The following is a 14,821-nucleotide window of genomic DNA, read 5'->3' as shown; positions in this document are numbered from 1 at the left end:
CTCCACTGCAAGGTCTGCATTCAAATTTTAATCTACCTAAAGCTGCTATATGTAACTTTCATTTTTTTGTCGATTCTGGAGGCCATAGGATATGACAGTAGTCGTATGAGCCCCGCTCCGGTCACAAGGATCATGACCCGCCTAACGCATGCATTTGTTCACATGTTACTGAGCAAGATCGATAGCTGTAATGTGCCGAATGTGAAACAAAGTAAATGTTGTAAACAGCTAACAGATGTGGTTGCTTGGTAACTTCGTTGAGCTAAAGTTAATAGCGTTTCCTCGTAATGCTTGATGTAATGAAGAATCCACCTTTATGATTATAGATGCGTTAAGTGTGTCTATTTAGAAACGGCAAATCTACCGCTGATGGTCTTGTTTACCTGTAGGTCATACGGAGTCATCCAAGCTGACTGTTTCATAACCAGTTAAAACGTCACCAATTTTACACATTAAAGTGTGTTTACGGGTCTTGGCAAGTACGACAGGTTATGAGCCAAAAGATTGGAAACCATTTCCTTAAACTCATTGCAATACTTGTATTCATCATATATATTCTAATATAAAACAGCACAAGTAACCGTAGCTTTTACATAAATGTAGCGCAGTAAAAGGTACAATATTTGTGTGTGAAATGTTGTGGAGTATAAAGTATAAAGCAGCACAAAATAGAAATGCTCAAGTAGTTATTGTATGTTCAAAGTAGACAGATAGTAGTAATGAGAATATGTTAATAAATTAAGTACATAACATATAGTATTACTGTATAGGTGTAAAAAAAGTAGTATAAAACCTATTGTGACTCCAGGGGGAAGCTTCATGTATTCTGATTAAATGCCTCCAGTGATGTCACTCAGTGGTTAAGTTGCATTACTTTGCAATTATTAAGTCTAGTAGGACTTTATTCTGTATAATAGTTGTCCACTGCCTCACAAATGCAGGGCTCTACTACTCTATGGAGACAAAAGACTGGATAAGAGCTTTCCAACAATAAAGTCACCCTCCTCTGCTGGGAATTTCACATCAACAGGCTGGTGTGACAAGGACATTAATGAAAAAGGCTCGGCCAGGCAGGAGGAGGAGGAGGTAATTAATTAGCACTGTAGAGCTTCATACATCATCTCCATTGAACTGATAGGACTCCCCACACATGGACTCATACACATGTACCGTATGCACACAGATGTGATCCCGCTCCCCAGTGTCTAATTACTGCCTCAGCCTCCAAGCCAGGAGAGGTGGGATATGGCGGGGGACAGAATGTGTGACTAATAAAAAAAAAAAAGTGAGATTAAAATAGATTAAAAGCAATTTCTATACTCAGTAACAATGACCCGCTCTCATTATCTGAGCACATTTTATTTTCCACTTACTGTAAGCCACTAGCCATTATGCGCATGTTTGTGCGCCCATGACGCCTGTATGCGTATTCATGAGTCTGTGCGCCGAGGAATAAATTACGTTTTCAAACAGAACAAAGGCCGGATCAAAACAGGCAGATCTGATTTGCTCATGTAACCACAAGACTCATCGCACCTTCAGCAACGGAAGACACATTTCAGGATAAAAGCAATTAATAAAATCATGCAGATTTTCATGACAAAAGATGTCCAGCTGGACCTCTGAAGGGAACACATTATCCTGATAATAGTGACGGACCACGTCACTGTGTGTGTGTGTGTGTGAATTAGGAGAGTCTTTCACAAGCTTGTACCACACAACTGAATACAGGTCAGCACACCCTTTAATCATTCACCTTTCTGGTCTTTTTATCCAATGCTCCTTGTATTTTCAATGGAGAAACACAAGTACATGTAGCCCAAACCCAATATTATGTATTGAGGAAATTAGCCATTTGATCATTTCCAGGAACAATTTGTCCATAATCAAGAAGAGAATACTTATAAAACCACAAATGGCTGACTTGAGGATTCCTCTTGACATCAATTTGCTCACAGTTTCATCATTTATTATTCTTCTTTGAGCTTGATCCCCACTGACCTTCAAATGTCAAGTAACTGAAGCTAAAGAGGCACTTTGTTGCTAGCTGACCAGTTGCTCATGGCTCCCAGCTTTCCCATCAAACAGTTGTAACACATACAAAAGCGTAAAACACAACTCTTGCACAGTCTATTCCAAAAATGTCAACTGCACTTTCTGGATTTAAAAAGTTTCTGAAAATTGGTAACTGCTGAAACGTATTTACAGGTCAATCTTTCTTGTGTTAAGTGTGCATTGAAATACAGCATTCAAAGAAATGTGTGTGCGACACCTGATGGACAAGAAAGAAATTACAATCACATGAGCAGATCACTTTCAGCTCCCTTCGACAAAACGAAAGAAAGTGATGATCTCTATTACTTTTTTGAAGTGGAATGTAACTATAAGTACATTAGCTAGAGTGCTGTAGTTTAGTAACATTTTGAGGGACTTGTACGTTACTTGAGAATGTCTTCCACCACTTCTATTCCACTTCTTTTTGAAGGTAAATATTGTACTTTTTACTCCAATCATTTATTTGATTACATTAGTTACAAGTTACTTTGCAGATTACATGCTGCATTAGACCCAAAGCAGTGGACCCTTCCATTAGTTTATTATATCCACATCTGGATAAAATAAAAACAGTACAGTATATACTTACTTGTTAACGTGTGTAACTAGTGACTAAAGTTGTCAAATGAATAAAGTGTGTAGGAAAATATTTGGAAAAATGTAGCGGAGCCAAAGTGAAAGTACCTCAAAACTGTGAAAGTATAGTAATTAAGTTAATGCACTCTCTGATTCTTTAGCTACAATTTCCGTTGAAATAAATGAATGTAAAGATGCACTGCTTCGGGTCTAATAATACATCATGTAATATGTGAAAGTTGGCAGTAACTAAACTGCAGATCAGTACAGTACTTGTACTTGGTTACATTCGGTCATTGTTTTTGACACACAAGTGCATTAAATATCAAATACTGAAGACTTTTACTCAAGTATTATATTAACAAAGTAATATTTTAACACATTGTCTTCACTTTTATTCGAGCATGATTTGTGGTTATTTATATTACAACACTGCTATCTTGTGTGTGAAACTCTAATAACAAGACGATGTATTTATACTGTACAGATAAAACTGAGTACATGCCTTAATCTACTATGGTGGAGAATGTGTCAAAACTGATGACAAACAACAAAATATTTAAACAGTTTTTATTACCTTAGGTTGTTCGATGACCTACTGTTGAATAAGAATACACTTTGTGGTTTAATTGTCCAAAAGAAATACCTGATCCGTAGCTATTAACTTACATACAGTATGTACAGGCACTTATCAAAAGTTCCCAGTAGAATTTATAATTCATCAAGAAGCAAAATATATACCAGAGCTGTAAATTCTTTACCGGTCGACAGAATATATTTCTCTCAGGACAGGATATTATCAAAAGACTACAGAAACACTGTGCATAGAGAAATAGATGATAAATAATGGAATACAAAGACACAGTTAGCTGAAAGTGAACTTATCTCTTATCCTAGTGCATCGAATCCTTTATCTCCGCTGCAGGATGCAACAAAGACCAACAATCTATACATGTACTTTACAATCACAGAAGAAACACAGACATCTGAGCAGCTGTCACTGCTGTGATGGACACTGAGTCTGATCACACGGCTCTGCGCACTCCGCCTCTACAGGCAGGTGGCTGCTGGTGGGGATTCCCACCGGTGGACGGGCTTTTCTGATGGGACTGAAGCTGCGTGGAGATGAACCGGGGGAGTGAGCCGGCGAGCGGATGGGGCGCAGGGGAGGACCCGGGAGGGGTTGTGGGAGAGGCTGTGCCAGTGGAGAGGGGCTGCGGGGGTATCTGCGTGGGGCGGTCCAGACAGGCCGCTCAGTTCTGTTGTTGGAGGGGGGAAGGACCGCAGCATAGGTAGCAGGGATATTCATTTCTGATTGGCTGACAGCATTGCCAGAGCATTCTTCCAAACGCTCCAGAGTCTCCTGAAATGAGATTGAGATACACGTTTTGCCTTGGTAACAGAATGGCTTTAAGGATGGCGATGTGGGTCCATCAACTAATGGATGGATCACCATTAGATATTGTCCAGACAGTCGTGGTTCCCAGAGACTGGTTCCCGCTTGAGGTTCTGTGACCACTGTCGTGAAATTTGATACATTGAATTGAATTTTAAATTTTCAGTCCCCAGCTTCAATATTCTTTAACTCTTTATTTAGTGACAGCATCAGGTCAATTTTTACAAAAACTTTGTTTTAATGACCAAACATAGAAGGACACTTGGAGAGCGCAAGATCCACGCTTCTATGATATGCAAATCTGCAAGCGAAACTAAGATACGTCTGACTATATTTACAATTGTACCTGTTCTCCCACGAACCACTGTCACACTGAGTGCTCCATAATCTCACAAGAGCACATGAAGCAGTAAATGTGGATGGTACAGTTGGCTATGTTTTGTCACTACTGAACTTTACCACCATCTGCTGGATTTTAAGATGTATGCCATTTATTCAGCCAATGCAAAAAGGGCCCTATAGTAAAAAAAATAACAATTTGCGTATCCACCCTGGCCCCATGAAACAACCTTTTTTTTTTTTTTTTTTTACATGAAAATTGTGCCAGCTGATGTTCTGTTGTCCTGCTGTCAAACAAACAGATAAACAAACTGAACCAAAAACACAACCTCTATGGCTAATGTTATAATAATGATAATCTCATCATCCTCTGCTGGGCTCTTTGTCTTGTTTCGTTGCAAAGCTGTCAATGGCTCCTTTTGAATTAAATTAAATTTAAACTTAACATAGATGTTAAATTGAAATGTAGTGTCTTACATCTTCAGTGAGAACATAAAGAGGCATGGGACTCCTTCGACCGAGCGTAGATGGTTTGGGAACAACATCAACTGCAAAAAAGACAGACATTCATTTTAATATTGTGTTTTTTTAATCACATGTTTAAAGATTAATTGCAATATGATTACAGTAATATATATGGTATGATATACATATGGTGTACACGTTTAAGGATGAACGACTGTAACTGTTGCTCACCATCATGGCCATTTTCACTCTGCTCCACATAGATGGGAGCTCTTTGGGGGACGGGTCGATGCTTCTTTCTGCAGCGGGGAGAAAAATGAACAGGGCAGAAAAATCCAAACTGTGCTTTTAAACGGCTGCTCACACCAGCTACGGGTCACCGTTTGTACTTTTTTTTTTTTTTTTTTTTTAAACTAAATGCTCAGGTGACACCGCTGACCTACTGATTGAGATTCCAGTCACATCCTCAAGTGCAATATCAAAGCCAAGAGAGGTGGAGAGAGGGGAAGAGAGAGAGAGAGAGAGAGAGAGAAAGAGAGAAGAGGGAGAGGAGGTGCAGGAAGGAAGAGTAGCTCTCACTTGGAGGGTTTCCAACAGGCACACACTGTCACCAGGGTGATCAGGAGGAATATGCCGCCAGTGGACAGGATGATGTATAGCGAGCTCCGTCCTAAACCAGAGTGATACAGAGGGGTAGATGAGAACAAGAAAAAAGAAAGAAGGAAAGAACGATGGAGAAGTGTGTGTCAGTAACAGCCAGGCAACAACAGTGAACCAATGACTTGTACCCTGGCTTCACATTAAACTTGACCCGCTTTGTGGATAATGGAAAGTTTGCAGGATTAGCCGAAGTGTGTCTTCCAGGAAATACATCTAGAAAATCCTTCTTTCTTTCCCGCTGTAAGCTTATAATGAAACACGACCGGGACACGGAGCAGGCAGAACATTCGATTCCTTTTCTTTCTTTCTTTTTCTTTTTTTTTTCTTTTTTTTTTTTTTGCGTGGCTTGCCAAGTCTTTAGAGAGCGCTGGCATGAATAAGGTGCAGCGAAGTAGCACATTAGGGTAGTCACTCTGAGACTTTGCGGCGTGCTGCGATGCATGCAGAGGGAATAGAGAGCGGTTTGAGGCGCCTGTAGCTGTCTCCTCATGCAGCACATCACAGTACAGCAATAATGAAGTGAGGATTACTGAGGTCCACCGAGGCAGAGCGTCCTCCCCACCTGCCTTCTTTTTCTGCTCCATCCTCATAAATAACTGTCCATTCATTGGATTAGACAGCCTCTCTCTCTCTCTCTCTCTCTCTTTCTCTCTCTCTCTCTCTCTCTCTCTCTCTTTCTCTCTCTCTCAGCCATGACATGAGGCTCTATACTGGCGCCCAGTAACAGCCGCTCTGGGCCAACTCCAATACACTCAGCGTGGATTTGCACTTGTTGTAAACAACATTGTTAGAGAGGCGGGCATGCTTGTGTATGGGTCAGCATGAGATGATAATTGCTTCTGCTAGCTGCTGAAATGGATGGCTGTCCAACAATGGGCAGCTTTCATAATTCGATTCTGAGGATATGTATACATTTTCATACCGGTTGTTGTTTATCAGAACCACAAACCAGGGCTGAAACGTTATTCAGTAAATTAACTCAAGTGCTGTGTTTAACTACAATCTTGAGGTACTTGTACTGAACTTGAGCATTTTCATTTCACACTATATTATACTTCTACTTTGCCAGATTTAAAAGGGAAGTACTGTATTTAAAAAAAGCAACTGCAAAAAAAAAAAAACTAAATTATGGAATCACAGCCGAATGTATACGTATTTAAGATTAATGGCCAGCCTGCTTGCTCAGACTTGCCGACAGTATCTCTTCTAACCCTTTGCATGTTTTAAATGGAAAATACCAATTACAGCCCTCCAAGGGGCAATTTAGAGTCCCCCCATTTAAAGAAGAGTTATTTCAAACATCAGTCTATCCTGCTGTTCAACCAAAATGAGTGTGAGTAAGAGCTGCATCTGTATGTCTATGATTGTCTTTTATATGTGTAACTATATGTATAAATGGAGCTGTTTTAACTACAAAAAATGAATATCACTGTAAATTGACAATAAAATTCACATCATATCACAATGCAATGCATCGAATCGCATCGTATCATATCGTGTCATATCATAATCTGCACAGGATCATGAATATCCCACTTAAAACTTTAAGAACATCTTGCTAGTAATACTTTTGTACTTTAACTAATTTAAAATCTTGAGGGCAGTCTCACATGGCGGGACCCATCTCCACATAGCTGTGTGTCTAGAGAAAGGTCTCAGCGGCACCAAATCTGATTTTGGCATAGGAGAAAAAATAATCCAGCTTGTCTGTACTATTGTCTTGTCTGTATCATTTTCATTGTGTAGGTTGCTGGGTCGCAGGTGGTTGTTGTTTTCCATAGTGATATGCAGATTGCAAAAGGGAGCAGAACGCCACCTGAAATAGACACCCATTGGAAAACGTCCACCAACAGCCTGCATCTCGTGAGTCAGGCTGTGTTTACTAAGACATCCCGTGTGTAGGACTGAGGTGCATCTAATGGTGAGCTTGCAGACTGCAAACAACTGAAAGCTCCTTGTATCTTCCTCATCTATGGTGGCAGCCAACAATGCCAAGAGTGACAAAAATACAAAAGGTCCGCTCTAGAGCCAGTGTTTGGTAAGTCCGTTCTGGCATACTGTAAAACATGGCGGCGCAACATGGAAGAGGACCCTGCCCCCCATGGATATCATATTCCATTTCTGCCAATGGATCCTTCTAAAGCTTATATGTTGGACCTTGAAGTACATTAAATACTTGTTCCACCTCTGCTACAAACCCTCTGATGTTACCACTATCTCTGCATCCTGAATGTAAACATGTATAACTTGAGGTCCTACCGGTGTTACATGCCACCTACTGTAGACAGTTAGCTTGACAGGTATGCTCCTCATGCTGCTGATGGGGTTCTCCACCGTGCAGGCGTAAACGTCGTCATCGGACATCAGGACGCGAGCGATGGTCAGCACCTTTTGGTCATGTGAGAGCAGCAGTCGTGAGTCGTTGCTCAGCACCTTGCCTCCCTTCACCCAGCCGTAGATGGGCTTCGTGCCGTTATCGTGGGAACAGTGGAGGTTAAAGTGCTCGCTGTACTCCAGGACGGACGAGGCCATCATCTGGATGTAAGGTTTGGACACAGGAACTGAAAAATGACAGGACGAAGAGAGGCTGGTTGAAATCTAGTTACATAAATAATAAGTGAAATCCCAGCTAGTGTCTTCAAAAAAACAACAACAAAAAAACCACCAACACTGTGAATCACTCCTGATCATGATCTGAAATACAGAACTCCAGTATTACTATTACGCTCTCCAGGGTGAGATCACGTATTTTCAACCTGTATTGATTTTCTTTTAGCTCTTTACTCCTCTTCCGAGTCCTGCTCATATTGCTCAGATGTTTTGAAACATGAGTGGCTCTGTGAAAGGAATTCTGCATACCGTCCACAGTGAGCTCAATGTGGCGCTCTCCGGTGAAGGTGTCGTCAGTGATGGAGATCTCCACCTCGTAGGCCCCTTCGTCCGACAGCTGCAGGTTGTGAAGCAGCAGGGACCCATTCTCGAACACCAGGATGCGGTTGCGGTACTCCGGCCTCAGGTTCCCTATGATGTCTGTTCCTATGGACTGCACGACGGTGATGGGTTTCTCGTTGTCCCTCTTTATCTGCCACTTGATCACGGGCTTGTCGGCGCTGCTGCTGGAGTAGCTGACCGACAAGAGGGCCTCTCTGCCCACCGTGCCCCTCACCACCTCCGTTTGGCTGGTCACATTCACCCCCGACACCTCACCTGGAGGGAAGGCAGGGAGACAAATGGTGAGATCTTGCACTGAGGAGCGGATAGAAAAGGAATACAAGGATAGTAAGAGGTTGACTGGGGACACTGAGTGAACAAAGGGCAGTCACTTTGCAACCTTTGATGCTCTGCCAGTGGGCAAAGAGAGACAATAGAGGGCTTATGCAAAAACACACTAATTACTGCTTCACTAATTACTACTCTACAAGAACAGGCATGGAAGGCATGTACACAATGGCCCTATGCACAAACATTTACACAGCTACGGTGTAAGCACAATATTAAGGTTCATTTTACTTGAGTATTCCTATTTGTGAGACTTACTGTTGAATTATGTATCAACATATTGTTACATTTATTGAATTTCAACAGTCACTTCATTTGTTGGGTTGTTAAAGTTTGAACTCACGTTCAGCCAAACAAGTACATGTTGATGTATGCATAATGTTACCCGGAAAATCTCTACTTTTACCCTTAATTGGTCATTAATGCCACAAAATGCTGAGATGAAAAATGACCTAAAGCGACAAATGTGTAACAAGAAGACTTTGCGCACCTTTGATGTCAAAGGTAAGCGTGTGCTTTTCAAATCATTTAGACAGTAACTGAATTAGAAACATTTATAATCTTTTAGTTACACCTATGCTGTTTTTCCAGCGCTTTGGAAAGTACTATATGAGACACAGTTTCATTATTAATCATCACCCTTAAGTAAAAATCCACAACGGCAAAAAAACCCAAAACGATAAAACATTGAATACAATTCAGAATAATTAATATCGACGATAAAGACGATACAGTCTCATGGCAAAAACAACAAGTAGCCACATTCAAAGCCCTCAGCTCCCCATTTTCTCCCTGTCTCGACCCAGTGTATTGCAAATGACAAAATATTGCAAGTGATTATTGATAATATCTAATATTGGACCCAACCTAACACAACTGAACCTTTAACTAGAGGCTTATTACCATGTATATCAGAAGCAAATTGGCTCTTCATTAGTCATTATAAAGCCCTTAATAATGCTGCATTCTGCATGGCCATATCATACAGCTACTAGGCCAGTAACTTAGTTTTCTGTCAATAAGAATAGATCATATCTTTAAAGTGTAATTAAGGGAGAATGACTATTCTTTTGCTCCTACCTCCATCATAAGGCCCATACTAAGAGAACATTTAATATTGTAATTAACAAACAACAACTTATTTTCTTACTACAACACTGGTAATTGCCTAGCAGCTGTAGACTATTGTAACGGAGCATAAGGCATTAATTGGTGCATTATAATGAATTATACTAATAAGAGACGTGTTAATGATTATATGTATTCATTATTGAAGGTACGATATGTTGGATTTTTACTTTAGAAACCTAAATTTAATCAGCGGAAATGTTTGAGTGATGTCAACGACAACTCTTCATTGTGTTGCAGAGAGATTATTTAATTCAGCTTACTAACGAACTAGGCCTGACCCGTCCTGTCTAGCTGTTCGTTTCCATTGACAAGTCTCTCATCTCCAGCTAATTAGCTACAGTCGGCAGCAGCTAGAAGTTACTCTGTGCCTCTTGTTTTTTGGAGCAATAATTCAACAGTTTGCAAATTCTTACTTGCTTACCTGCACTTTAAATAAAAGTGTGGCCGAATCGTTTTAAAAGAAGCTCAATTTCACTACTTCATCAAACCCCAATACTGTCACAAAGAGCCTTCAACCTTTATGCCTGAGTTCAAGGTGTTTTTCCTTTATTGGAGATTATATTTATAAAAAAGAAATTCAATGCATTTTTGCATTAAAACAGCCATTAATTACCTTGTTTTACCTCACAAATGCAAACAAAGTCAACAAATGCACAGTCTTGCTCTTGCTACCCAGACCCCATGATCACGTCTTGATCACTAATCTGTTTCTCAGAAACACCCTAGGAATTCCTCATGCCCCCTCCTAGAGAACAAGTAATGCACTAATTTTGATTTGTGTTCCTCAATTATCCTCCAGCCCACCCCCCCCTGCAGGGATACAGGGATAAGGTATTACAGCGTGAGCCACATTTCATCTTTTATAGACAAGCACTGTCAGGGAAACCAAACACAGCAACGCTATTATGTTCACAGTGGAGGTTCCTATAACTCAGCTGTAGCCGGACGCATGGAGGCCTAAACACTGGCTGCGTGCCTCTGAGGGGCATCCTACTGTTAGGCCTCAGTGATAGAAAAGATCAACCTAGGAGAGAGGGAGGAGGAGGGAGAGAGAGACAGAGAGAGAGAGAGAGAGAGAGAGAGAGAGTCCGCACTGTTCACTATTCTTTGCAGCGAGGCAGTTAGCAGGGCATCGCCTCATTGCCGTGGTAACCATTTGGTGCGCCTGACAGGGGTTGCCAAGGCGATAAGACAAAGGGCATGATTGTTGGAACGAGTTTCCTCCCTCGAAAAAGAGCGAGAGAGGCAGAGAGAAAGTCTTTGTCACTGGTGAAGTTGGAGATTGACACAGGATCCAGTGATTCCACCAAAACCAGCCTCAGCGGGTAAACCGGGCCATGGTACGGTCATTCAAACAAAATATTTGTCAAACCAAAAACGCCACATTCTAGTCTTTTGACACCATTTTTGCCCCTTGAATGAACTCATCTAGAGGTTTCCCACACTCAGAACAACAAAAAAGAAAAAAAGCAGACCATGCCCTCTTCACCTGCTCTCCACAAAACTTGATATTGCCACACTTAACCTAACACATCCCCTCCTTACACACCTACAATGGCCACTCCAGGCTCCTTTGAGCCGGGGATGGGGGCCCAATACAGAGCGCCACCCATGAACGAATCCATTATGCCGCCAGCCCGTTGAACACAAAAACATCTGCGACTAACTTAATCTGGATTAACTTCAAAAAAAGTGTACGAACTTGTGTTTTGTCCCGGGTTTTAGTGACAGAACTGATATGAACAGAGAAAGTGAAGCAAAGACTGCAAAACACTGTGCAAAGATGTCAATTGAAGTGATGATTACTGACCCACAATTTAAATGGAAAATCCGCTTGTTCTGCCGTCATCAGAGAGGTTTTTCTAAGAGCTGACAAATCTTTTGGACTTACCTGCGAGGAGAGGGAGGAGGAGGAGGAGGCCGGAGAGCGTCAGTAGTGGAGGAATGTCTGTAAAACTGTCGCCCGTAGAGGAGGTCTTCCTCTCCACCTTCATCTTGTGTCCTGGGCAGAGTCTTTCTCCCACTTAGTGAGCATGGTTTATCCACCCCGGGCACGTCCCTGCCGCTCAACACTCTCTCCACTGCCTGACTGCCTGCAACACTGGCCTCTGCCTGGTCACACTGAGCCCCACTCTCCTCACAGCACCCCAGTCACCGCCAACAACAGCCAACTGTGTGTATGTGTGTGTGTGTGTGCGTGTGTGTGTGTGTGTGTGTGTGTGTGTGTGTGTGTGTGTGTGTGTTTGTGCGAGACAGAGACATAGTGTAGATGAGCTTCTCTCTTCCACTCCACATTGCCCTTTCAGAGAGGAGCTCAAAGGAAATAGTGTTTGCCTTTTTTTTTTTTCTCGAGGCGGTTATTTGTCTTAAAGTGTCTCCCTGTAAAAAAAAAAAAAAAAAAGTGTTGCCATTGTTACATGATTAAAGAGTGGAATTCAATATCAAGTTGAGCTGCTTTGCGAGAATTCACGCTGGGAGGATCCACTGTACCTCAGCCCAAACTGTGGCTTCCGAGAGGAGCCCACTTGAAGTCTCTGAAATGTCTGAGTTTGAAAAACAACTCACTTCCCCCCTCTTTGGCCCACTTTTGTCACATTGTGTAAACTCCTCTCTGGACTGGAGCCTCACAATAAACTCAGTATTTGTCACCAGGCAACCAACCAACCGACTGACCTGCTGTTGACGCAAACACAAACATTTGCTGCTAGCTGCTGCAGGAGCTGTCAGGTGCATGATTCATTTCATTTTAGCCTACCTGCCTGAGAGCGTCATGCTAATATAAGCAACACATAGAGGGGAAGAAATGAAAAAAAAAAGAGTGTTTGTACCTTATTTGTCCTCCAGGTGGTGTAGGAGCTACATTAGGGTGCAGAACAGAACTGATGGAGATGTCAGGAGGTGAAACTGCCAAGTTGTGGATTTTTCACTGTAACTTTGTAATTGAGATATCTAACGTGAGTGTGAAAGAAAAGGAGCGCAACATATGAGCAAAACAAGAGGAAAACACTCACACAAAGTCTGACATGAAAAGAAAACATGTCTGACTTGGAAATAGTCATAATATAAAACACATGTTTGAGTCATTTGAGGGCCACTATGTAGTTTTAGAGAAGAAACTCAAACACAGAGTTTTAATATTTACAGTATTAAGTAATTTTTTACATTACTGAATGTGGAAGCTGTTCGCAGAGGAAAATAAGGTCATGAGAACACTGTTTGAAGTTAGAAGGGTGGCAGGGTCCAAAAAAGAAAGAAAGAAAGAAATCAGCCGGTGAAATGTTTTCTCTTCTGATTAGAATTACTTTCCAAAAGCTACGCAATGCACTGTTAAGCATTTTAAGATCTAAAGCACTCTTAGATGTTTCTCGCGAGCCGTACTGTCATTTCTCATTGTATCAGACGTGACGCCACGTGTTACATCAATCACTTTTTCACTGTCTTTTGGGGGATTAAGGCATTAGCTTGTTTGCTGATGAGTCAGTCGCATCGCAAGTCATCTCTCCCACTTTGAGAGAGCCGTCTTTTCTTGTTTGAGTTTGTTTTTGACTGCGTCTTTTTTGTTTGTTTGACAACAAAGGGAGGGTCTCGATGCAGAGGAGGAAGCACGGTTGGTGGAATGAGCTGCAGGAATGTGGGAACACAGCTGCTGTCCGCCGCCGCCGCTCTCCCAGGCCTCAGACGCCTGTGTAGTGGCCCATCAAAGCTGAACCTCTCCCCTCCACCTCTGCCCTCGGTAAAGGCAGCGCCTCCCTCCTCCTCTCATCTTCTAACACACTCTAAATCAAGGGGGACTCTTTGCAGTCGACAGAGGAAGAGAGACGGAGCACAGACGGTGCCTGTGTGTCTCAGTCAGTCTGGGTGACAGAAAGCGTTGTTACGTTGTAGCCCACAGCAGGACTGATGTCATGCTGTGTGACTCAGACACACAGATGTGACAAAATGTATAACAATCCATCAGGTTTTATTCATGCAGCCGTGCCTCTCATTTATACCCTCTCATTGCTGTTAAGTTGTGTAACCCACTTAGTATTAAAGGCACTGTGTCTCCTAAGAAGGCCAGGCCAGTGGCATAACCACTGGAAAGCAGATAATTGCGCCCCCTGCTGTTCATCCCGGCTTTTTCATCTCTAATTATCACCCAGGAGACCACAAAGGTTTTTTTTTTTTTTTTTTTTATCTCTCTCTGTCTCACTGACAAGCTGTCTGAGGCAGAGAACAAACCAGCCAAGCAGATCTTTCACATGATCTACTCCTGAAATAATCCACGTCCATCTCAACAACTTGTAAAAGGCACCAAGTGAGTATTCTCTGCTTCGCCATGGTAAGTTCAAGGACGCAAACGTGCTCACAAGACACTCTCGGAGATTTATCAAGACCCCCATCCAGCTTGAGTTTCATGGGTTTTTTTGGAGGTTTTTTTTTTTTTTTTTTTGAAAACATGTCTTTTCCATCGCTCTGAGAATTCAATCTACAGCACCGAGTGGGTGTTGTGCTATGTTTGGAGGTGTGCAGATTATTGATTGTTCACCCACAGTCATTAAAGAGACAGGAGAACGTGGCCATGGCACCTCTGGGACTGAGTAGGAGAAAAGAGAATAGGTCCATATAAAACCCATGGAGGATATTTATGAGAGCTCGGCGGAGGAGGAACGTCAGCCTGAGAAGGAAGTGCAGTGCACTCTGGCTCTGCAAAACCACAGAGACTAAGGCTGGTGTTGGTTGTCCTATCTCTACAGCTGGTGACACCGCCAGCAAACCGCGCATGTGTGTATATGTGTGTGTGTGTGTGTGCATGTGACAGTGAGTGACTTGAGTGGGATCTGCATGCTGAAGTACGGGCTGTGTTTTTCCTGTGTGTGATGCATGTGCAGTCTGAGTTTGTGCAGAGTGCTGTATGGCTCAGATGTGTGTAGGTGGGCT

The 14,821-nt window shown here is 42.2% G+C and overlaps 1 protein-coding gene across 1 annotated transcript; it reads right to left on the bottom strand.

Annotated features, from left to right (window-relative positions):
* Positions 1–3,193: 3,193 nt before the first annotated feature.
* On the bottom strand, positions 3,194–12,204 carry hepacama (hepatic and glial cell adhesion molecule a). Its single transcript, XM_037118774.1, has 7 exons — positions 11,793–12,204; positions 8,351–8,698; positions 7,771–8,052; positions 5,411–5,501; positions 5,063–5,130; positions 4,844–4,914; positions 3,194–3,994 (listed from the first exon to the last, which is right to left on the bottom strand). The coding sequence occupies exons 1-7, from the start codon at positions 11,893–11,895 to the stop codon at positions 3,629–3,631; spliced, it is 1,329 nt and encodes a 442-aa protein (XP_036974669.1). The 5' UTR covers positions 11,896–12,204; the 3' UTR covers positions 3,194–3,628.
* Between the last annotated feature and the right edge of the window lie 2,617 nt (positions 12,205–14,821).

Source organism: Acanthopagrus latus, chromosome 2 (genome assembly GCF_904848185.1).
Source record: "Acanthopagrus latus isolate v.2019 chromosome 2, fAcaLat1.1, whole genome shotgun sequence".
NCBI classification, from domain to species: Eukaryota; Metazoa; Chordata; class Actinopteri; order Spariformes; family Sparidae; genus Acanthopagrus; species Acanthopagrus latus.
This window is presented reverse-complemented; position numbering and strand designations above follow the sequence as displayed.

Coding starts and splice junctions, on each gene's coding strand:
- hepacama (XM_037118774.1), bottom strand. CDS start 11,895: ATGAAGGTGGAGAGGAAGACCTCCTCTACGGGCGACAGTTTTACAGAC. Junction 8,699..11,792: donor CCTCCTCCCTCTCCTCGCAG/GTAAGTCCAAAA, acceptor CCTTCCCTCCAG/GTGAGGTGTCGGGGGTGAAT. Junction 4,915..5,062: donor GAGTGAAAATGGCCATGATG/GTGAGCAACAGT, acceptor TCTTTTTTGCAG/TTGATGTTGTTCCCAAACCA.